The sequence below is a fragment of the Sphaerodactylus townsendi genome, linkage group LG05, assembly GCF_021028975.2.
Source record: "Sphaerodactylus townsendi isolate TG3544 linkage group LG05, MPM_Stown_v2.3, whole genome shotgun sequence".
NCBI lineage: Eukaryota > Metazoa > Chordata > Lepidosauria > Squamata > Sphaerodactylidae > Sphaerodactylus > Sphaerodactylus townsendi.
Window position 1 is genome coordinate 107,099,260 of NC_059429.1, and position 23,887 is coordinate 107,123,146.

Genomic DNA, 23,887 nt, shown 5'->3' on the forward strand with positions numbered 1-23,887 from the left:
ATGTTGCTTGGTACAAGCAAACATTGAGTGTTCTTTCGTTAAATGAAATGTAAGGAAAAGATGGGAAATGCACTGCAAATGTGCATTGATGTTGGAGTAAATTGTTGGCTACTGTTGTGTTGTGTCACATGAAAGGGAAAAAGGCTGAATGTAAAGAGGATATGTAGTATTTAGTGAAACAGCGGTGGGAGGTACAGCAGTGGAAAAATAATTGTGGAATACCCTTATGTAGCAAAGAATATGCTTAATGCTGGCTGTCTTCGTAGCATTTCAGCAGTGTTCAGTGTGCAAGTCTCATATAAAGAATGCAATTCTTGACCACTTCAGCACCATGGGAAAGGACTGTGCTCACTTATATGCTTTTCATAAATCCTCTTTTCATTAAAAATGGTTTGGGAGGAGACTCCTACGTTTCCTGGTGAGACCTCCCTTCCACCCCCACTGTCTGGTCCCCTGTGTTGCTTTGAGTAGAACATGAGTGACTTTGAGGATTCTTCAAATTTCTGTCCCTGCTTTTGCTTCCAAATGGCTTTTGACTCTTTTTTTCTTTTGTGTCTTTTCTCAGCATGGATGTTCCCAACTTGGTTTCAATATTTGATGTAAAGCAAGTGAATCAGAAATGATCTCCCTCTCTGTCTTAAATGCACTGTTCAATTTGTTCTCCGAAGCATGAAGCATGTTTAGCACAAGGCTGTCAAGAAGGAATCAAAATTCCAAGGTCTCTGGTCACCCTGATGGTCTGTAGAGCCAGGCAAGCCATGTGATTTCGATTTTATATGATGGGTGACCCAGGACATGGTGAGGCTGGGTCAAGGGGAATCATTTGGCTTGGGGAGCCCTGTTTGCAAAAATGTGTTTCAGAAATTTACTGCCAAGGAAGGGCTCTGTGAGATTCTGTTCTGGCCTATCTTCACCATGGGTGGACTTCTCAAAAGAGAGAGACTCCCCAAGCAGAAAGGACAATCCCTAATGTCCCCACTGTATCCTGACTTTTGTGAACCCCAGGAACTCCAGGAGAAGATCCCTGCCTGATCTGTCACAGTCAGAGATCCTTGGACATTCTATCAAGGATTTGTTGGCCGTGAGGAACCCATATATGCAAGAATAACTGCCTCACCAAACCAGAGATAGTGATGGGAGTTTCATGAGAGGAGCATCCATTGCCTGATATTCAAGCAAACAAACAAAAGTTGCTAGAACATCCCTTTGCAGTACTCCTGGTGTTTCTTCTGGCTTATTCCTCAACCACCCCTCCTCAAGAAGCCATGTCAAGAACTGTATTTGTGGCCCCCAGTTTTCAGAGTCCTGAATATTAGCCTTTCATTCCTGGAGAAAGATCATTCCTTTGTCTTTGACATTCCCAGGAAATTCCAAAATTCAGCTCCTTCACCAGATCCAGATGCCCGACCCTCTCCATTTTGCATCTGGTAACCTGATGTGTGCTGCAGGCGGATAAAAAAAAAAACTGTTGCCTGCTGTTGAGTTTCCCTGAGTTGGAGAACTAAAGCAATTCAAACATCCCACATTATTGTCATCCTTAATGTCAGTACAACATGGAGGATGCTCCTAGAGATCTTGAAGGAAGCCAAATCAGTCTCTGATATTCTTGTGCTGTATTTGGAACTCCCCACAACATTGTGCCTAGAGGTACGTTTGATGAGATTTAGATGATATTGAGTTGGCATTTAATTATTACTCAGATCTCTCTCCTCCCCTCCCCCCTCCTCCACTTTTTGGCCTCATAGTTTTCTCTGCTAACATGCCCTTGCATATTGGGTTGAAAATGTTAGTTTTAGTAATAGATTTTGGCCAATTTTATAGCATTCCTGTTATTGTTAGGTTTTTGCTGCTGCCTTTGTCTTGTTAGATTGTTACTAGTAGGATTTTATTGTTATAAACTGCCTCATAAGTTATTTCAACCTATGAAAAAAATTAAATAAATATGTTGCTGTTTGCAGCCAACACCAGCTCTGACAGAAACAGATGTTGTCTGGTAGGAGAGAGTCCAGAATTGTTGCACGCAACTAGGTCATTCTAAAGCTGCTATTGTACATGGTTTGTGTGAAACGGAAACTCTTTTTTTAATCTCTCCAAGTTGTGTAAGAAGGATGACAACCTAATTAATGTCAAATTCTAAGGCAGATGCATCATTGTGACATAATAGTCATGTAAGAAGTGTGGCCTTTCAGTGTCTCATTACACTGTGCTCAACATGTTCAGGTCTTATGAAGATGAAGCACTGACAGGATGGTCCCATTCTCACAAATGGCAGATCAGGAGGCAAGCTTGTGTCTGAACTGTACCACTTTTGATAGTAGATGGATGCTAGTGTGACAGAATTCTTTGCCTGACACCCCACCCCTTCTCACATCTTCCACATAGAAAGTTAGAATGTTAAGGAAATGGTGAGGATAAGGAATGTTAAGGAAATGGTGAGCCCACTTTTTATATGCAAAGAGTTATTTTGTGTATTACGGGTGTTGTTTTGTATTGTATGGTGGGGAATTAAATATGTCTAAGATATGCCACTTCTGAAGGCAGACGGGGATTTATGTGATTGGCCACCTGACAACCATTTTTGCTAACATTTGCTAAAGATCTCAGACCAGAAGAGCCATTGGACAGGATTCTATCTTTCATTATTCCATTTTCTTTCCAGTCATTGTAGTCTCTCTTTCTACAACTATTGCTTAGCCAAATGTCTCAAATTGTGCTAAAATGATAAAAGCAGTTAAGATAATGGCCTCCCACTGCAACTTCCACATATAGACAAAGAGAGAGAGAGAGAGAGAGAGAGAGAGAGGGAGAGAGAGAGGTTATCTAAGTGTGTAGTATGTTAAATGTTATGAACTCCAAATAGATACTGTATTTGTTATTTACTATATTTGTTTTTAAATGATTTTTGGTGTGGAAAGTGTGTACATTTTAGCATCCACACAATTGCTTTTCTCTGCCTTGGCTTCAAAACTACAGAAATTGTATTGGTTGTTGTGCGGGGAGCATCTATCTGATGCTGAATTTCCAGACTTTCCCCATCAGTGGTAGCGTGTTCTCAAACCTGGTTTTGTATGATCATTGTGAAAAGGATGTCTATTTTTTTTAGGTCTTGTTCACACTGACATCATTTTATGACTGTCAGCTTCTAATGGCAACCACTTTCCCTCCCGTATGAGCAGAAGGCTTGCTAAGAAAGTCATTAATTATTGTAATGATGAACTATTTCCTCTGAATTCTCAGCTTTCATTTATATATTTTTTAATGATCACCCAGCCCTATTTGTTATGGAGATAGAATTAAAAGCCTCTATCCCTTTTTGAAAAGAAATGAAAACTGGGAATTTGGAGGAACTAATAAATCATGAGTAGATTGTTATAAAGTTATTTATGGTATTTAAAACATTTTTATGCCACCTTTCCATTTAATCAGGGTCCCTAAGGTGACACAGATAAAAACATTAAAACATCTGAATAGCTAAAAACAACTTTTAAAATTATAAAATAATTCAATAAAAACACATAAGCATGCAAGACCAGAACCATGGGTGAGGGCCAATAATGAAAGACATCAATAGATCATCTGTCTTCCTGGGAAGGGAGTTCTAAAGTTTTGGTGCCATGACCAAGAAAGTCCGACTAGCCTCAAATGGCGGGGGCAGTCGAAGCAGGAAGATGACCGGAGTGAATGTTATTACTATATGTTGCAGCATTATAGCTTTTACAGTAACTACTTTTTTCTTTTTTTTAAAAAAAAAACCTTCCAGTGGCACAGCAGGGAAAAAGTGAAGGGATATGGCAGTAGATGGAGGAAAATGCACACAGAACTCCTATGCAGATTCTCCAGTGTCATTATAAGTGTCTCTGCATTTACTACAGAAGCTTTTTAACAAGCACAGAATTTTAATGCAATCAGATGTGATGCACAGGCCAGAAGCGAGGGACACATCAATGGTTGTAGAAAATTTGCTCTCTAGTACATGTATCTCCATCTTGGTTTAGTAATTGGAATATCAGACTAGGATCTGGGAGATACAAATTTAAATTCCCCGTTTACCTTGGAGGCTTGCTGAGTGACCTCAGGCCAGTTATACTCACAGGATTATTGTGAGAATAAAAAGATGTCGAGGAGAACAGTGTAAGCCACTTTGGGTCTCAGTTAAGGAGAAAGGCAGGCTATAAACGAAGGAAGCAAATAAATAAACTTGGCCTGGGTTTGATTTGATTTGGCACAAACCTTAACTTTGATGTTTTTTGACTTTCTCTCTAGAATTGCACCATGTGTTCTTCAGACTCTAGGAAGTCCTATTCATGGATCAGCCACAGGATGTTCTCTTAGTTCTGGGCAGCTGACTCTGGGTGCCCAGATTGGGCTGCTAGTCCAGCCAGAAGTGAGGCTGACTCGTTTTGCCTCTGAAATCTGCCCAGGCAATGGACTCCCACATGGACCTGCTGACAGAGCTCCAGCTGCTAGATAAGGTACCAACACTCGAGCGGCTCCGAGCAGCCCAGAAACGCAGAGCTCAGCAGCTGAAGAAGTGGGCGCAATACGAGAAAGAGATGCAGCACAAGAAGAGGAAACATGAGAAGAGGAGGAACGTGATCAGCCGCAAGAAGGTTTCTTTTGAGGCCAGTGTTGCACTGTTGGAGGCTTCATTAAGGAACGATGTTGAGGAAGGTAAGAGCTCAGTTCTGGACTCACATCTGCCCCTTCTCTGGATCTGGGCTCTGCACAGGACCATTTCTAGTTATGGTGTTAGCAAAAACTTTTAGCCATGAGGATGTGAATAATCAGGGGTCTCTGTGTGTGCACAGTCTGATGAGAAGTTACAAGGGTGGCTGAAGTGACTGACCTTGAGTTTGCTTCAGCGGGTGATGTTAGTTCCATATCTTTCTCCATGCTGAGTTTGGTGTCAAGCTGGCCTGAATCCCAGTGGTGTCCTTCCTGCCTGCAGTTCCTTCTTTCCTTGGACTGTGGGTCTAAATCCCTTCCCTCCATACTCAATGCATGATTTTTGTAAAATTGTCTCGTATCATATTTTTTTGATGGAAAAGTCATCACACGGTGGCATTGCCTGCTCTCTTCCTGCCCTGCAAAACAAGAGAACTGGAATGTCTGCTAGGGAAAAAAAAAATACTGAAAATAGTAGCAGGTGATCTGAAACAACAATGACAAAACACACACACACAATTTAACAATAATTGCAGGTTTAGAATTGACACCAAAGTTTCATTAAAGCCAACCTTGAAGCAAACTAAAGGACGGTCACTCAGGCACAATGTCTGAAGAATTTTGAAGATGGTCGGAGGAATTTAGATGAGGCTTACAGAATTTCTCATGAGACTGCCTGAATTTTTCAAGAGGATTCAGGACATCCTGGGTTCATTGCTGAATTTTACTTAAAGGAAAACTCAAAGTGGCTTTAGTGAATGAAGGTGTTTGAGCAATTTTTGAAGGAAATCAAACCAGTTTCTAAAAAATGAGTGCCATGTCTCAGGAGAGCTTTCACAGATTTCTAGTCTGGCTCCTGATAACAAAATTAAGTCAGGTTTGGAAAGACAGGGTGAAGGTTCCTTGGTTGGCAATAACATTGTCTATAAGGATGGAAATGTGTTCACTTGATTTTCTGTTGTGAAGATAACACTCATAGTGGCTTAAAATGGAAAATATTTTAACAATCTAAAGCAGGCTTAGGCAGTTTTTTGGTTAGCATGGCAAAGCATTTTTAGCTATGAAGATGGTGATATGCCTGCAAGCAAAAGCGTGTGTGGGTGGGGAGGGAGGGAGGGAAGCGGGGTTGTCCTTTGCCAGACCCCTTTGAGTGAGCTGAACCAGAGTACTTCTGCCAGTGCCTCAGAGGCCCTTTCCGCATGGGCACTGAGCGGGGGTGCTTCGGCATAAATTATGCCTAAACACCCCCCCCCCCCGGGACCGTTCACACAGATGGTCCCGGTAGGGGCACAGGGGAAGGCGCAGCCTTTGCACAGGCTGTGCCTTCCCCAGCCAGCTTACCTGCTCCTGCTGGCTCCCGTCACGTTGTGGAGGCCAGGGGACATGCCCCCCTGGCCAGAGCGACGGTGCTGGAGTTCGCACGGCAGCGGCTGGAAGGTGCCCCTTTTGAAAAACCTCGCTCACCTCCCCAGGGACGAACGCCTCTTCAGGGATGACGTTTTTGCCATCCCTGGAGCACTCTATTCTGCTCGTGCAGAAAGAGCCAGAGGCTTCCCTTATACCTGACTGACAGTTCCCGAGGTCCAGGAGGTAAGGACAGGCATAACCCACATTCACCACCTTCTCCTGTGCTGCTTATCCTGGATACACTTGGGTGGATGCAACCATCCTCCAAGTAGCCTTCCTCCAATTTAATGGAATTTTTGCGCTAATGGAAGAGCCATTAATTTGGAGAACGTTTCCCAAGTTGAACCAAAAGGAAAGGTGGGATATAAATATTTGTTAAGCTGCACAGAGGGTGGTGGGATCTGTCAACATGTCCTGGGTCCCCTCAGTTGCTTGGAAAGAAACAATTCTACATTTCATACTGGAGTGCCATTATTCAGCAGGCATGCCCTGGGGGTTGCCTGCCCATCATATAAAGAGTTTTAAAAAAAACCCTGGAAAAATAATCAGCAAGAGCAGCAACAACTAAAAAACTATTGACAAAACAATAATAAAAACAAGGCAGCTAATGTAAAATCTAATAATACATTAATAAAAAGATAATCCTAAAATGTAGCCATCCTAATTGCCAGATTAAAAACAAGACAGGTGTTTCTGTCACTGAAAATGCATGGAGAGCAGGCAGGGTGTTTTTCAGGCCTGTGTGAGCCTTTGAGGGAGTACCAGGTCCAACTAGCTTGCAAATTCCTGGAGTCTGAGGAGGGCAGGATTTGGGCTTCAGCCAGCTCTCCACCTCATTTTCTCAAAGCAGACAGATATCTTCTGTCTGGAGTTCAGTTGTAATTCTAGGAGATCTTCAGGTCTCACCTGGAGATTGGCAACCATAGACCTGGAAGCAATCTTGGGATAACGTGATACCACCCGACCTTCATGAATCAATTATACCCTTTTCAGGATAAAGATGACAAGAGATTTGTGAATTCATCTGCCATTTCCTGGACCGTCTGTGTTCCAGAATGCTCCACTTGAGTCCTAGTGCCTTGGGGACAGAATTGGTAGGCACTAAAATCCAAGCGTGGCATTCTAGAACAAAGATGATCAAGGAAATGGAGGATGAATTCACAAATCTCCTGTCATCTTTATCCTGAAAAGGGTATGGGCTCGACTGCTTGTTACTGTTCCACAGCAGCCACCCTATGAAAGCCAGTTTGGCATAGTATTTAGAGTAGGGGTGTCCAACATGCAGCTCAGGGGTCGCATCTGGCCCCTAGAGGGGGCTTATCAAGTCCATGACCCAACTGAGACCCTTGCAGCCACCGCATCCCACTGCAGTCTTGCCAGTCCAGGCACCCCACAGTGCTGTTATGGGACCAACCAAGGCAGTCACACTGCTCCCCCCCCCCCGGCCTGGGCCTGTCCCAACCAAATCACATTTATGTCATATCCAGCCCTCATAAAAAATGAGTTGAACACTCCTGATTTAGAGGTTCAAAGTTGGATCAGGGAGAGCCAGGTCTGAATCCCCATTTTGTTGTGGAAGCTCACTAGGTGATCTTTGGACCATTCACCTACTTGTACCCTAATCTCACAGGGTTATTGTGTGGATAAAAAAAGATGTCTAACATAAGCTGGAGAAAGGTGGGGTGTACCTGAAGTAAACAAATAATAAATAAAGTTGAAGATGGGACGCCAGTACAAGGTTGTTTGGTGAATGGCTGAGAAGTTGAGAATGAGTCAGGGAAAGGGGAGAGGATATGGGGGGTTGCCAGAGAGAGGGAAAGAGGAAACAGTGAGGGAAGGGGGGGTACAGGGGAAAGTGAGGTGTCCCCACACAAGTACTTGATGGGTCTTGACAATGCCAGGGGTACTGACCTCTGGGCCAGGATCATAGTTTCCTAGGAAGAGGCTTTTGGGGATGGAGAGAAAGGGAAAACAGAAAACAAAGGGGCGGATAGATGTAGGTCACCTGTTGGGTGGGAAGCAGAGAAGGATTCAGGAGAAAGGGTGAGGCTATGGGGTCTTTCAGGGAAGAAACACTGGAAATATTTGTTGGGGGGAGAAATGAGATGCCCCCCTCAAGTTTTTCTAGGTTCTCACGTACTCTCATATTTGTCAGTTAAGGATGGTGAGATTTTGGGTGCTGGGGGCTGGGGTGGAATGTTCAAGATTTGATGAAGGTTAATAACAACATTGCTTTGTGATAGTAATTTTAGTGAGTAAATACAAATGTTCTGTGGGCTTAGCAAATGAAAGTTTGTTTGTAATAAATGCTACCTTTTGCTACTGTGCTGTTCAACTGACAAATTTGTTTTGGTTTGGTCAAAATGTGATTTGGATATAGTTTAGACTAGAATAGAAAATGCCATTAGATCCATTAGAAGCATTAGATGGTTTGAAAGGAAATACTGTCTGAACAGCGAAATATTATTCAATAAGCTTCTTTAGAACCTGGGAGATGAAAGTAGGATTGGCCCAGTTACTTCCCCATCAGCCTCTTTTTGTTCGACAAAACAACAGAACACTTTGGAGTAATCAGATTTTCAGATTGGCTTGTTGGACAAAAGATGGCATCATCTCTAAGCGATGTGGTAAATAAAACAAGGAAGGGTAAGGGTTCTTTTCCTCCCAGTGTTTATAGATATTTCACTTTCATTTCTTCTTTACTGACTGTTCAGAAGTTTTAAAGGAAGTTTTAAAGGAACTAAATATGAGGTTAGTAATCAAGGGTATCTGACAAAGGGAGGTTTGACTCTCAGAAACTCTTGTTAGAGTTGCCAGTCCCCGCTGGGGGCAAGGAATCCAATGCTTTGGGCCCCCTTTCTCCCAGTGCTGTTCAGCCAGCTGGTGAGGGCCTTATCAGGTACAAATTGAGGCCTAGGCCTCAATGCCATTGGCACATGGACATCACTTCTGAAGTAACCTCTAGCTTCTACTATAGAGTTTTTGCCCAAATACCAGAGCGTCTCCCATGTCGTCAATAACATGATGTTGTTACTTCCAGAAGTGACATCAATGCATCAATCTTGGCCTCAATTAGCAATTGGTAAGGCCCCCATCCTTCCCTTACCAGTTGCCAGGGGGTACTTGGTAACCTTAGTTCCTGATCTCTTCAGGGCTACTGGACTTGAATGTAGATATTATTTTGCAGACTAACAGAGCTACCCTCTGAAACTTCATCAGGGGTATTATGTTTAAAGAACTAAAATCGACAAGGTTTTAAATACTGATTTAGAAAAGAAACTGTTGTGTATTTTGATAGGAACATGAGCCTCTGTATCACAAGACCAATTTACCACATGCAGGGGAAAGTTATTCTGCCTCCCCCTCAAACTGGAACTGTGAATTAACTGATAGATCTGCCATAGCGCACACCTCTACTATTCCAAGCACTCAATAAGCTTGTAGATATTATCAGCTCTCAGCTTCAGTCTTGATTCCCCACCCCCCATATCCCTTGGTTGCCTTTCCTCTTAGTCAAGGTGAGAGCAGCTAAACCAATTTGAGAATCTTTTGAAACAGGCCTTTTAATTTATGATGAGACTACTTCCTTTTGGAGACCTCATTTTCTGCACAGGAAAATCCCTCTCATGTGTGTTAAGTAAAAAAAAAAGGTTCTCCAAACTCTACCTGCCTAACCCATGTCCAGCCAAGATATCTTCTGGCTCATTTTTTTTAAGCTGAGCATCTCCTATATCAGGCTGTAAATGATCTTGACGAAACTCCCTCTTTAGATAATATGACTGAGCATAGCATAGCAGGATGATTAAAAGAGTAAAAGATAATTTAAGGAAGGGTTTAACTACAATGAGGCAAAGGCACCTGGTACCAAGGTTATCCATGTTAAATGTTTTCTGCTAACTGGTAATGAGAAAATCATGATTCTTCCCTTTAACTTATTTCAGGCTCCTTCTGGAAATATGGTGGCTTCATAAAGCAAGGAAGTCTGGCTGGGACCTGCCCTTTTCACTTTAGGATCGCTAAAGCTGTTTCCACACAAAAATTCCACCTCATGGAATGACACCATTCTCCTTCTGAGCATAGTTTTTGGTGTTCTTGGAGCTTTCCCCTTTAATCTAGAGAGGAAAAAAGTGAACCTTTTCCCCTTCCTGAATTAAAGGGTAATCTTACTAGTGGCTGCAGGGTGTCCATGCATGAGGGCATTCCCTCCAATGCCGCTATGGGGAAAGCTAATAGATTCACTGTCAAAAAGATGTGGGACAGCTTGCTGCAATGCACCATTTGTCCCCCACCCCAAGCTGTTCTTCCTGCCTGTGTGCATAGCTCAGTATGGTGGAAGAAAGTGGGGGGAAAGGAGGGAGGTCTGGTCTATGAGGTTGGAGTTCTTCTCCTGGCTCCACACCCAAAATCTTATAGAATTTCCCAACCATTCCCACCTGTACCATACTGTTTGCTGCAGCTGTGGTAAGGTTCAGTTTCACACTTGTGTGTGTATGCAGGCTAGGTAAGGGGAAATATCATGCTATGTGCATTACTCATTAAGGATTTTGGAGGAGATTAGGAAGTAGGGTTGCGCTAAATGCTGCATTAATTTCTTTGCCTTATGACACCAGACATCCCTTCAAATGCAGTGTGTGTAGTGGTTAAGAGCAGTGGACTCAAATCTGGAGAACCAGGTTTGATTCCCCAACTCTCCACATAAGCAGCAGACTCTTATCAGTGAACCTGGTTTGTTTTCCCCATCCTCCAGCCTCCTGAGTGATATTGGACTAGTCACAGTTCTCTCTGAACTCTCTCAGCCCCACCTACCTCACAGGTGTTTGCTGTGGTGAGAGGAAGGGAAATAGTTTGTAAGCTGCTTGGAGACTCATTACAGTTGAGAAAAATGGGGTATAAATCCAAACTCCTCTTCCTCCCTCCTCTTTCTCTTCATCCTGACCTGACTTAAAAATACAGCTGTAACTCACTGTTCACTCAGTTGTTGATTAAAGAGAGAGGAAGTGATGTGCATACATTTGAGAATTAGTTTGGGGATCAAGCAGGTTATGAAGGAAAGAACCAATCTTTTAAAGGTATGCTGAAGCCTCACATAGCCTGGGTTTTGATCAAAAGTACAAACCATCCCTTCCAAGCTGGTATCAGTCCTGTTAGAACGGTGGTTTCCATTCTTATCAGTCTGTCAACCCGTTAATTTATTGTCCTGTGAATTTTGGATGGTAAATGTTTGACAGCTATTGTAGTCACGCATTTTAACTGCAGGTTTTCCCGTTTTATAATACTTTTCTAAATTTAAAGTATCCAAGTTCTACTTAACACACCTATTAATATTGACTTTGTTGAAAGATTTATTGCACTTACGTAAGTTATTCACAGGTTTTTTTACATGTCTGTAAGAACACACCTATCTGATTGCAGGGTGTACCTTCAGGAGCTATAAAAATTAAAAAAATATAGACACAGCAAATGGATTTTGTTGAACCCTGAAGCCTAACCAATCTACTTTTTTCTTTGTCTATTTAAAATGTAATTTCAAAGAATAGTACCAAGCAAGAATGAATGCATCTCTTCCACACCCCTGTCAGAATATGCAACCCTTTGCATGTTTACTCAGAAGCACGTGGCTGTGTTGAATGGGGCTTTGTAAGTGGGCACAGGATTGCTTTGTAAGAAAGCCCCATTGAATTAAATGAGATTTTCTTCAGAGAAAACACACGGAAACAGAGGGAGGGATTTGGTTGCCACATAAGTGACAGACTCTAATCTAGTGAACTGGATTTGTTTCCCTACTCCTACACATGAAGCCTGTTGAATGACCTTGGCCTAGTCTCTAGAGTTCTCTCTGAACTCTCTCAGCCGCACTTACCTCACAAGGTATCTGTTATGGGGAAGGGAAGTAGTTGTAAGCTACTTTGGGACTCCTTACAGCAGAGAAAAGCAGGCTATAAATGTAACTCTTAAAAAATCATGCCACTTTATCCATCTGACCTTATATTGAACGTGCAATATTCAAGCAGAGATTAATGAAATTAAGGGAAGGTATATGAACTAAGCATTATTTAATTGGTTGGCAGCTCAGTCAGTCTGTATTCAGCAGCCAGAATCAATGCCAACCACAACTATGGTACATGGTCCAGTCTCAGTTCTCCCTGTTGTTATTTGGCAACACAGAGATGGGAGAGCAGATGGCCCCCTTAAAAGCCCTGCCTGCTGACACTTCAAACAGAAAAACCAAGATGAGAAATTCAGCTGAAATCTAGTGTCTTACCAAGACTGGGGGAAATCAGAAACAGAATGTTTGTTACAAAAAACCCAACTACATAAACCCTACTTCAACATGGCAAGATGTCTCCAGTCTGCATTCATTGTTGCTGCAAATGCAAAGGAGTCTGCATTGGCAATGGCACATCCACCCAGGAGCATTCTATGCCCTTCCCTCCAACAGTCACCATTCTCCCTTGCCACTCCACTGGAGGAATTTTGATGATTAAAAAACAAGCTGTAATTGCCATCGTGCTGTAGCAATTGCTGTTTTTTCTCTCTAAAAAGCCACTGGTGTCATGACAGGGAAAATGACAAATGTGAGGGGCAGATAGAAAGGAAATGGTTCTAATCTGGACAGGATCTTGAAAAATTGACCCTTCTCGTCCAGACCATGGGCTATCCCACTCAGATTGTGTTCTTTCTTACCATGGTGACCCAGTTTGGGGGAACAAAGCATGCTAAGGACAGCAGGAGGGAAGGAAGGGGACATGTTATTGCCTAATCTCACCAAAAGCTAGGCAAGGTAGGTAGCCAGATGGGAGGTCCAAGTAAGAGTATGCAGAGGAAGGCAATGGCAAACCACCTCTGCTTCTTCTCACTTGCCTTGGAAGTCCCTTGCTGTGGTCCCCGTGAGTTGGTTGCGACTTGATGGCACTTACATACATAAGGACAAGGGAAACTTAGAAAGGGGATGATTAAAGGATGAACTTGTGTGGATCATCTCTAACACAGTGCTATGGTTTCAAAGACAAGATGGAGAAAAGCAACTGAAGTAACATGACAGTCAGTGGTTAGAGCGTTGGGACGAAGATCACAGAGACACAGGTTTGAACCCCCACTTTGCCACAAAAGCCTGTTGGGTGACCTTGGACCAAGTACAGCCTTAACCTACCTCAGAGAACTGTTGTAGGGATAAAATCAAGGAGAGAAGACTGAAGCTGTGGGTCCCCAGTGGAGATCTCTCTTTAGACTACCATCAGTGGCCTGGGGGAACTCAGTGTTTGCAAAATTGTGTGTGGTTGGCATCCCCATCATGGCCTCTTCTAGTCACAGTAGCATCAGCCCATAGTTATCAGGAACAAGTGGCTACTAGGCTAGTGGGGCTGTGGAACGGGAGCATGGAAAGGTAACCCTTTGTTTTATTCAAACGTTTTGAGTGTGTTTTAAAAAAAGTAGTGTACTGATTGAAGTGTACTGATTGAAGGCCTGGTGAACAGAACTGGAGAAATACAGAAGCTTATCTTAGCTAGACAGAAATTGCAGTTGTAAGAAATGCCACCTTCAGGTTTGAATCAGCACAGACATATCAGTTTCAGAAGGATCCTTTTAAACTATGTGGAAAATTTAAGGCATTTTGTGAATATCTGAACAACAAGGGAATCAATGGCATTAAAAAAAGAGTTAGGTTAGAGAAAGCAATTTATAGAAGCTAATTAATGGCACTTTTTCAAAGTGCTTTTTCTAATTGAAAAAGTTTCTTTTATAGTGAAAGTGGTACAAAAGATCTGGGAACAGCCACAGAAAGTTGTATATGTTGCATGCTGGAATCCACTGTTCTCATTGTCATTACAGTTCTCTGATGATGTCATTAGAGTCATCATCAGAAGGGAAATGCCAAGGGAGCCAAGGTTCACCACAAATAAATACTGAGCAGATCCTTCAATCCAGTGTAAATTAACTCCAATTGGATAGCCATGTCAGCCTGTAGCAGAAAAATTGAAACAGAAATCCATTGTCAACTTACGGTTCTCATCCACAAGACAATGCTCAGAGGACGGGAGCATGGAGCCAGCCTATGAACAGTCACAAAGTCATATATGCCTTCCCTACATACATACATGACTTCCCTCATGTGTAATGTCCCTTCTCTGAACTGGAAGTATGGCAGCACACAGATAAAGCTTTCGTTTTCACCTTACACTGATTTCTGTCCAGAACCACATTGAACCATAGTAGAAATATCTGGCCAGTTGTGGAAAACTACAAACTGCACCCCAGATCCCTGAAGTTTCTTCTACACAACAGTTTATTCCCACACTGGAGCAGGAAAAGAAAACATGAGAATGGCAAACAGGGTACAAATTACATATGGCTGTGTGTAGGTATTCACCAGGTAGGCTCATGGTTCCTATCCTGTTAACTCTGTCTCATGAAAATTGACACTTAAAGAGCAAGACTTTATTCTAGCATATCCTTCTGTGAGTCACAGCTGGTTTCAGCAGATTCATTGGAGCGTATATACATTAGGTCAAAGCTTTTTTATTCACAACAGAAAGATGGGGGAGAGGTGAAAGGGTTTTTGTTTTTTTAGATCAACAACATTTCAGTCAGATTGAGTGAGAGCCACCCCTAATGACTGTCAGATTAGCAAAGAATATTACCATAAAATCTAGTGCAAGCTAGAAGATACAACAAGAAGTTATAAAAGGATATGCAAAGTTGTAGCATACCTTAATGCTATTCTCTTGTATGCCATTCTTTTTTATCTGGCACAAGATCTAATGCTAATCATACTTTGCCAGTTTAGCTTCTTCTGCTGGAATACATTTTGTCAGTCATTAAAGGGCTACTAAACTTCTGCTTTTAGCAGACTCTATATAAATTACAGTGTACATGATCCAGAAAAACACTGGTTTGTGTTGCTATCAGGATGTATTTATTTGTCGCACCTTGAAAATTCCCTTCCCTGCCGCTATCCCACATGCATTCTGAGGAAACAATTTTATCATGTAATCGCCAACTAGTCCTCAAAATGTCACACAGACCTTCCTCCTTAAGACTAAGCAATCCAAGTCCACAAATCCTATCCAGGACCATTCACCCACCAATACTGTCCATAAGCCATCAGACAGCTAAACCCCACATGTTTACCCATTGTTATTGTACTGCATGGTACTTACAGTATTACAGTTGTATTTAGATAGAAGAAAACAATTTGTTTTTATACCCCACTTTTCCATACCTCTAAGGAATATCAAAGCAGCTTACAATTGTCTTCCCGTCCCCTCCCAACAACTTTGTGAGGTAGATGGGGCTGAGAGAGTTTTGAGAGAACTGTGATTAGCCCAAGGTCACCTGGCAAATCTCCTTACAATTTATGACCTATTTACCATTAGCAGAGAAGCAACATTATGAATCAACTGGAGTGACAGCAGCTGGACACATGGGAAGAGAGATGGCATCTATTTTGGGGTATAATCAATGAATCTCTTGATTACCTCTGCAAATATACAAGATTGGGTTCTAAACCCAGTGAGCATAGCAAGAAAGAATTCTCCCTTCTCCCACTGTGGACTGTTGTGCATCCATGAAAAGCAGCTTGGGATGATAGGTGGAAGAATGGTGAGGGACACAAGAGAATGATGAGCACAAGTGTGGAGCATAAGTAGTGGAGTTGCCAGCTCCAGGTTGGGAAATACCAGGAGATGTTGGGGGTGAAGCCTGAGAAGGTAGGATTTGAGGAGAGGAGTGGGATATAATACCACAGAGTTCTCCTTCCAAGATAGCCATTTTCTCCAGGTGAACTGATCTCTACCACCTAGAGATCAGTTGTAATAGTGGGAGATCTCCAGCTACCGTCTGGAGGTTGACAACCCTAACAAGAACTAGGGGAGGAGAGAATTGGGCAAAAATCCTTCTTTGAGAATACCACCCCCCCTCCCCCGATGTAAACCAATTTGGAAGACATCTGCTGGAAAAGCAAGGTATAAATATAAGTAGAACAACTCATGCAAACAGTATAAGAACTGGGACCCAACCCATAAAGTTTGTGGAAGTTTTTCTTGAACTCACTTGTGCCGTTTGCCCTCCACAAAGATTGCGCAGTTGGTCTGCTGTTTATCAGACTAATCTCAATTCCATCACAGTTACTTTTCATTTTGCTTCTTTTGCTCACCTATCAATCTTCACTTCAGATGAACAGATTTTTAAGTAGGGATTATTCTTGTTTTGCTTCTCTGCAGAACTGAGCACAATGAAACCTAAGCTCGGGGCTGATGCAAGGCAAATAAACAATACCATTTGAAACAGGATATCTTAAAGCTCCAATAAATGTTTCTTGTTTGGAGCTTTTCCCTGACAAACGTGTATCAAATCTAAGTGGCATCGCAAACACCAAGCAGCATAAATATTTGTATTCTTTTTGCAGAGGCGGTGGGGTGGGGGTGGGGAACAAAAATCTTTCATGAAGCACTTCAAAGAAGTGGATGTTTTCACACATTCGCATGCTTGAAATCCTGATTTTTCCTGATTCTTTGATTTTTAACAAGGTGCCCTAATGATAAAGCATCTTTATCAAAGAACCCAAAATAAGGATTGCTTTGGGGAAGAAGGGGAGGAATTAGGAGATTTAGAATGCTGCACAGTTTAATAACTTACAAGGAAAATAGAAGAGATCCCTACCTTTTCCCCTATAAATCAGCATTTCCCAACCTGTGGGTTGAGACCAGTGGTGGGATTCAGCAGGTTTGCACCACTTTGGCACAAACCGGTTGTTAAAATGATGCTTGTATACAACCAGTTGTTAAATTATTTGAATCCCACCACTGGTCAAGACTCACAAGTGGGTCATAAATAAAGCCTATTAAGGTGGGTTGTAGGCTCCTATTGGATTATGGTGGATATTTCCTTCGCTTCCCACACTGAAGTGGAGCTTTTTTTTAAAAAAAGAGTCACCTTGCCATGCAGCACTGCATTTTTCCTTTTCTTTCGTTACCCCTTTCCCTTTTTTTCTTTGATGCTAATTTCTCCTAGCTGTTTCTCAGCAGTCAGTCACTGAGATGTATTCTAAAAGCCATTTTTATCACTGGAGGAATGAGGGAATCAAACCTGGTTCTCCAAATTAGAGGCCACCGCATTTAACCACAGCACTCTGGCTCCTTTTGCAGCGCAATCCTAGGCCAAAAGAGTGTTTTTAATATTATCTGGAAATTGGAATGCAGAATGTGGTTTATTATGTTATCAACAGATTGGTTCCAGGTTTTGGGACCAAGGTGGGGGCCCTTCCCATCTCTGGCCTCCACTGGATCCCCTTCCCACCTAACACTGAACTTCATGCCATCCATCTGCCTGTTTGTTCTTCCCATGCTCACATGCCCTCCAACTTCCATGCTTACAGCTGTTGGCACCACCTGCATACCCCTCCCAAGTGGAATTGGGCAGAATGTTCAGCCAGGAACTCAGGTGGCTGGCAGATTGGTGACAGAAGGCAGGTGCTTGGCAGCAGGGCTCCTTGGCAGATATCATTGTCCCTGGCAGCTGTTCTACCTTGGATTGTTCCGGTCCTGGTTATGGCAATAGAACCCAAACAGTATAGAACACAAACCCAAATAAGTGAACAGATTTAAAAACTATCAGTATTGGATCCAAGTCGAAGAAGTACATTGAAGCTGATTTCAGCCGAGTTCTGTCCATTGCTAGTTGTTAAGGATAGTCAATCTGAAATGTGGCATATTGGCTAGCTTTGGATGTTCAGAGGGAAGAAACCCCATTTTTACTTTGTGCTCTCATCATTTAGTAGTAGAAGAAAAGAATCTTCCCATGTGTGCAGCCTCCAGATCTGTGTACCTTTCAGGCTTTCACCAGTTAAGTTGAGTTTTCCTTTGTGATTAAAAGTTTTGTCCAGTTATTGATTATAGGTAAATGCATGATGAAGAGCTTGGACAAAAACAGTTGCATCCACAATTCAGCCATGAAGAAACACCACCCTTTTGCATGTTCTGCAATTACAATTGTGGGCATCAAAAGTGTAGTCAAATTGTAGCCGACTCAGGGTCATCCCATAAGGATTTAAAGAGACATTCAGAGGTGGTTGGTCATTGTCTGCAACCCTGGACTTCATTAGTGATCTCCCATCCAAGTACTAACCAGGGCTGACCTTGCTTAGTTTTCAAGCTCTGACAAGATCAGGCCAGGCTAGCCATGCAGGTCAAGGCATTACAACTGTCCTTCAAAATATTTATCCTAGGCCAGGGCTGTAGCTCAGTGGCAGAGTGTCTGGCATGCATGAAGTTCCTTGTTTGATCTCTTGCATTTCCAGCAATGGATCTTGGGCAGCATGTCTGGAAAAGACTTGAGAGACTTGTGACCCTGGAAAGACGATACTGATCAGCATATACTGTGCTAGGCTAGATGGGACCATTCTGTTTATGGCATTTCAAGTTGTGACTTAGCTGGGATTGAACCGACTTGAAATCTGATGAATAGGTGGCACATCTATTATCTATTTTCAAAGCAGGGCTTTGTGTAGGTTCTAGAGAATAATAGACAGAACAGGGAAGGAACACTGGGATAGATTTATCCAGATAACCATCATGGGAACAATGGATGTTTAGCACAGATGCCTCAAACTTCGACAGAAACATGATTTCTAAATGACCTTTTGAACTCCTTTTTAGCATACAATTGGAGTCCCTTCTCCTAAGTACTTCAGTAACGTTGTTTGATGGGGTAAGGCTCTTAGAATCTGGGTAGTAGACACACTACAGGATTATGGCCCTGAAGAAGCTGCAGTTGGACCTTATCTGTTGCAGCTTGCAGCACCTTGTACAGCCTGCAAACTCCTCTGACAATTGAGAATACTTCACAATTTAACAGACTCCCCACTTAGCACAAAAACTGCAGGTTTGTTCTTTCCAGCTCAGAGCCCCTAACAAAGAGCAGTTTTCAGAATGTTGGCAAATCTACCAAAGAAATATGGCAACCCTTAAGCCAATTAGGTGTTTTGATGCAAAGCAGTGATTCAGGACTATGTTAAAAACTGTGTTAAGAGGGGGAGATTTATGTCCTTCTGAATGGCAGACATTCTGAGCACTAAAACTGCTTTCAAATCAGTGAAAATCTTCTTATCAGTTTTATACATCTAAAAATGCAGTGTGTGCAGCGCCAGTCAAGGAGGACTTTCTAGGGACCTTAAGGGCAACCACGTTTCTCACATTCTAGTTGCTTCTAGTTCACCCTAGGAAGGAACTGAAAAGCTGTTTCTACATGGGGATGTGGAAATATGCTGCAGCAGTATGCAGGGCAGGAATGGTGTCTACACCCACATATGCATACCCTGCTGCTGCCTCCTCATCTTTTTACCATTGCACTAGTTGAAAAAGCACAATATGTTATCATTTTTGGTGCTCTTCCCACTGCCTGTAACATTTCCTTTTCCCATTCTTTACCTTTCCTTGCTGAGCTGTGGTACAGTGGTTTAGTATGGCTCAGCTGGGAAAAAGGAACCCCCTGCCCCTCCCGTGGCTGCAGGTAGAGCATCCAGGGGGATGATTGCCCGCACAGTTTCAGATTTAAGCCAGATCAAAGGTGGTTCACTTTGATCTACCTAGTTCACATGGGAGCCAAACAAGTCACACCCATATTGGTTCTGATATCATCTGGGTGCTCCCAAATACTGTGGAAATTCCGCATGGCTCATGCAGGGAAGAATTTGTGTGGAAGCACCCCAACTTGGAGTGACAAAGTACACTAATCAAGTGTGATTTCTTTCCAGTTGCTAAATGTCTGTTGGTGTTTACACTTCACATTGCTCAAAGATCCCAGCTTCCCCCTCCTCCCTCTTTCCACCATTTACCATCAGGGGGTGGAAGTGTTTGTAAATTGTCATATTTTAATTATTATTAGATTTGTTATTGCTTTGATCTTTTTACTGCTTAATGTTTATATTGTTTGAGATGTTTTAGATTGTGTTTATTATGATGTAAACCCAAAAGGGTAGGGCAGTATAGAAATATAATTAATCATTATCATCTTCATGTGAGTTGGTTATGAGCTGCAAAGGCAAATCTATAGCAATTCCCATAATGAAAGCTGACATAATTGGATGTTTGAAACACTGGAAATGTGAAATGTCTCTCTGTATCCTTTCTCCCACTTGTACAGCTGTCTTTTCCTTTAGCTTTTTTTTCATTTTAAGAACATAAGAAATTCCTACTGTAGCAAACCAGTGATCCCTTTAGTCTAGCATTGTGTTTTGTATGGCAGTTTTGGTTTGTTTTGCCCTGGTGAGTCAAACAAATGAGGCATGAAGGCTGAGGTTCTCTCCTGATGTTGCCTCCCAGCCCCCTGGTTTTCAGAGGTTTTCTGCCTCTATATAGAAAAGCTCCCTTCAGTATTTTATTTCATACTTATGAGTTCATTTTCAGCATTCTTTTAAAATGTTGGTTGCTGTGGCAGTTGTCGAGGTAGTTCCATATTAGGCTAAAACTCTGTGCACAGTCAGTCTCTATTGAAGTTTTCCTTTGGGGGAATGGGCAGTTTTTTCCACTTGTAATAAGTACATATCTGGGAAGCATTATCACGTCTTGCAAATTACAGGTGAATGCTCCCACAGATAATCACATTCAGAAAGGACTGCATCTTAGGCCCTCTGCAAGCCAGTGTGGTGCAGTGGTTAAGAGCAGTGGATGCTCCTTCTTCATGCATGCCCTGAAATTGTGCCCTGGAACATTGAGAAAAACCTGTAACCCATGTGATGGTAACACGCGATACTGGGGGGGGGGGGGTAACCCTGGACCCAACCTGCATTCTTTCTAATACGTAGGGCCACAATACCTAATACATTTGACCACCAGTTGGGGCTGAGTTTCCTTGACTCAATTTGCTTACCACACAGCCTCATGGCACCCATGGAAACATTACGCAAACACTGCAAGGATTTACTCGAGCCAGAACCATGGCACGGCTAAGGGGGTGTGCTCAGAGGTTACTTTCTGCTCTGTCACTGTGCTGCAGAGTCAGTATTCAGAGCAGATGCAGTCCTGCAACAGAGAAAACAAGGTTTGCCCCTTGAGTCATTTTGGCCTGAGAAAATGATTTGTACTAAAGCACCTCCTCCTGCTCTGTGCTGTGATCCCAATCTGAATTGGGCTCTGTAGATCTTGGGTAAATTCTTTGTGAAGAAGCTCAGGGAAAACTTAGCCCAAGTCATGGCCAAATGTGTTTAGTTTGGTCCAATGATAACTGTACCAGAGAACTCATTCTGCCTTCCTTTAATACTCTTGCACATGTTTTTCCAATCTCTTGGGGTTTTTTAGGCACCAGCCTTTCCGTTAGCCTGTTGTATTTTGGGGTCTCTGGTCTGGAAATCTCCTAGAATTACAACTGATCTCCAGATTACAGGGATCAGCTCTCATTGAGAAATGGCTGCTTTGGAGGGTGAACTCTGTGGCATTACATGTTGCTGAAGTCCCACTACCTCCTGATGGTCCCAAATTTCCAGGACTTTCCAAACCCTTTTCCCTTAAGCCTCTGCTTTTCTTGTCCCTGAGCAGATAAGCAGTTCAGTTTATGATAGCCAGAGGCTCTTGTGCATGAATTGCTCCTCTGTGGCATAAAATCTTTCCAGTCAGTTCTTCCCAGAGGCTTTATTAGTATTACAGAATCTTTCAGTATGTCCCAATATACAGCGCTTGACCCACATCGGTTTCCCTGGATGCCTCTTATTTAACATTTTTAGTGTGATAGAATTGAGGGAAGTATGTGTGATTTCTCCTTCTCACCTGTCTTTCAAAATACCCCTTTGTTAATCTGTGCGTCCTCGTAAATCCTAAATATTCTTGCACTAGTCAATGCTCGTTGAAGTTTCTACTACAGATTTGGAAGGTCTCGAAAGCACCAGACCCACATTCTTACCCTTTCGTATATTTAATTTCTAAATGACATGAACACTTATACAGAGGTGCCGTCTACAATTTTGAAGCAAGCTATCCTCTTGGAAGCAAGTGTTGCAGCAGACTTTTGTAGCATTAAAGCGCAGTTAAACTGTGTATTGTCGAAGGCTTTCACGGCCGGAATCACTGGGGTGCTGTGTGGTTTCCGGGCTGTATGGCCGTGTTCTAGCAGCATTCTCTCCTGACGTTTCGCCTGCATCTGTGGCTGTCATCTTCTTCAGATCCTCTGAAGATGCCAGCCACAGATGCAGGCGAAACGTCAGGAGGGAATGCTGCTAGAACACGGCCATACAGCCCGGAAACCACACAGCACCCCAGTTAAACTGTGATTGTGTGAATAGCTTTAAGGGACTTCTGATATGCTTCAGTCATAGGGTGTGGATAATGAACACAACATTCCACTAGTGGAATTTCTAAAATATCTCCAAAACTGTGAATGTCCCACATAGTTAAAACTCCCACAGCTATGCAGGAAAAGATCATGTTGTTTCTGCTGAGTTGGAGGACAAAGATAACCATGGGCTGTATTTGTATCATGTGGTGCTTACAGTCACCAGACTGTACAAATATTATATTGGTTTCTTCATTTATCTCTTCTCTGAACTGTTTATATTTCTATAAAAAGCAATTTTAAAAAATGACTTCTACCTAAACCTCTGATATTCCACTTGTATTTCCCTTAGCAGACCAGGTGATCAGGAGCAACAGCCGCAGAAGGCCATTGCGTTCACATCCTACATGTGAGCTCCCAAAGGCACCTGGTGGGCCACCGCGAGTAGCAGAGAGCTGGACTAGATGGACTTTGGTCTGATCCAGCTGGCTTGTTCTTATGTTCTTATGTTCCTTAAAATAAATAGAATGATAGGTATCTGGCTAGTTGAGTCCAAGGGATTTTTCTGTTCTAACCGTATCCCATGATATCAATTTGTCCATTTTAGATGCTGTAACTCAACTTAGTAGGGAGTTCGGTTTAAAAATTGATTACGTGTTCTAATCCATAATGAGCCCATCAAGGAGAACTGTATGTTTTTCTTCAGCTAGACTGTCATTTCATCTTGAATATAGAGATCCAGAGTTGTATTAAGATGGTTGTTAAATGCCAGTCCTCCTGGCCATAATCATTATTGATAAGAGTTTGACATTTCTGTTTGGGATTATTTCTCAGCATTTGAAATCCATGAGTGATTTGTAAGGAAAAAAACATTCTACAAATCTCTCTGTGCAACGGCACAATCCTCTGTAGAACTGCACCCTTCTAAGGCTGAGGAAGTCAGTGGGTTTAGAAGGTTTCACTCTGCTTAGGGGCTACAAGTGAAGGATACTCTCCTATGTACGTTTCTTTTGACATAAATAAATTCCACTGAAGTCTTTGTGAATTTCACATTTATATGCATCATCTAAAGTTATAAATTTCACTAATTAGAACTGTAGCACCACACACATCTTGCAGAAGAATTTTTGTGCTTGTGCAAGTAGGTTCCTGGGTCATTCATGCCCCTAATTTTGCCTGGAGACATCACACCTCTCACTGGCTCATTCCGCACATGCAGAATAATGCACTTTCAAACTGCTTTCAGTGCTCTTTGAAGCTGTGCGGAATGGCAAAATCCACTTGCAAACAGTTGTGAAAGTGGTTTGAAAATGCATTATTTTGCGTGTGCGGAAGGGGCCACTAAGTCCCACAGGCTCTATTGCCAAATTTTAAGACATTTCTCAAGGCAGCAATACTGGGGCTTGCAGCAACAGTGTAGAAAGTGTACATGTCATCACAGCACAAGACTGAAATCTTAAGTTCTCCTTCAGGAAGGTGAAGATGAAAGTCCCTCCTTTTTAGGAGCTCATTACCAGCTATGAGAGACATCATGTCTGCTTACAGTGGGAAGTGA

General features: G+C 42.5%; 1 protein-coding gene across 1 annotated transcript in view; it reads left to right on the forward strand.

The window, feature by feature from the left end:
- Window positions 1-1,541: 1,541 nt before the first annotated feature.
- Window positions 1,542-23,887, forward strand: part of PPP1R16B (protein phosphatase 1 regulatory subunit 16B) — a 100,743-nt gene continuing 78,397 nt past the window's right edge. Inside the window, exons 1-2 of the mRNA XM_048497585.1 lie at window positions 1,542-1,647; window positions 4,264-4,671. Of these exons, the coding sequence (XP_048353542.1) occupies window positions 4,425-4,671 (247 nt within the window). The 5' untranslated portion in view covers window positions 1,542-1,647; window positions 4,264-4,424. The remainder of the gene's footprint in view (window positions 1,648-4,263; window positions 4,672-23,887) is intronic.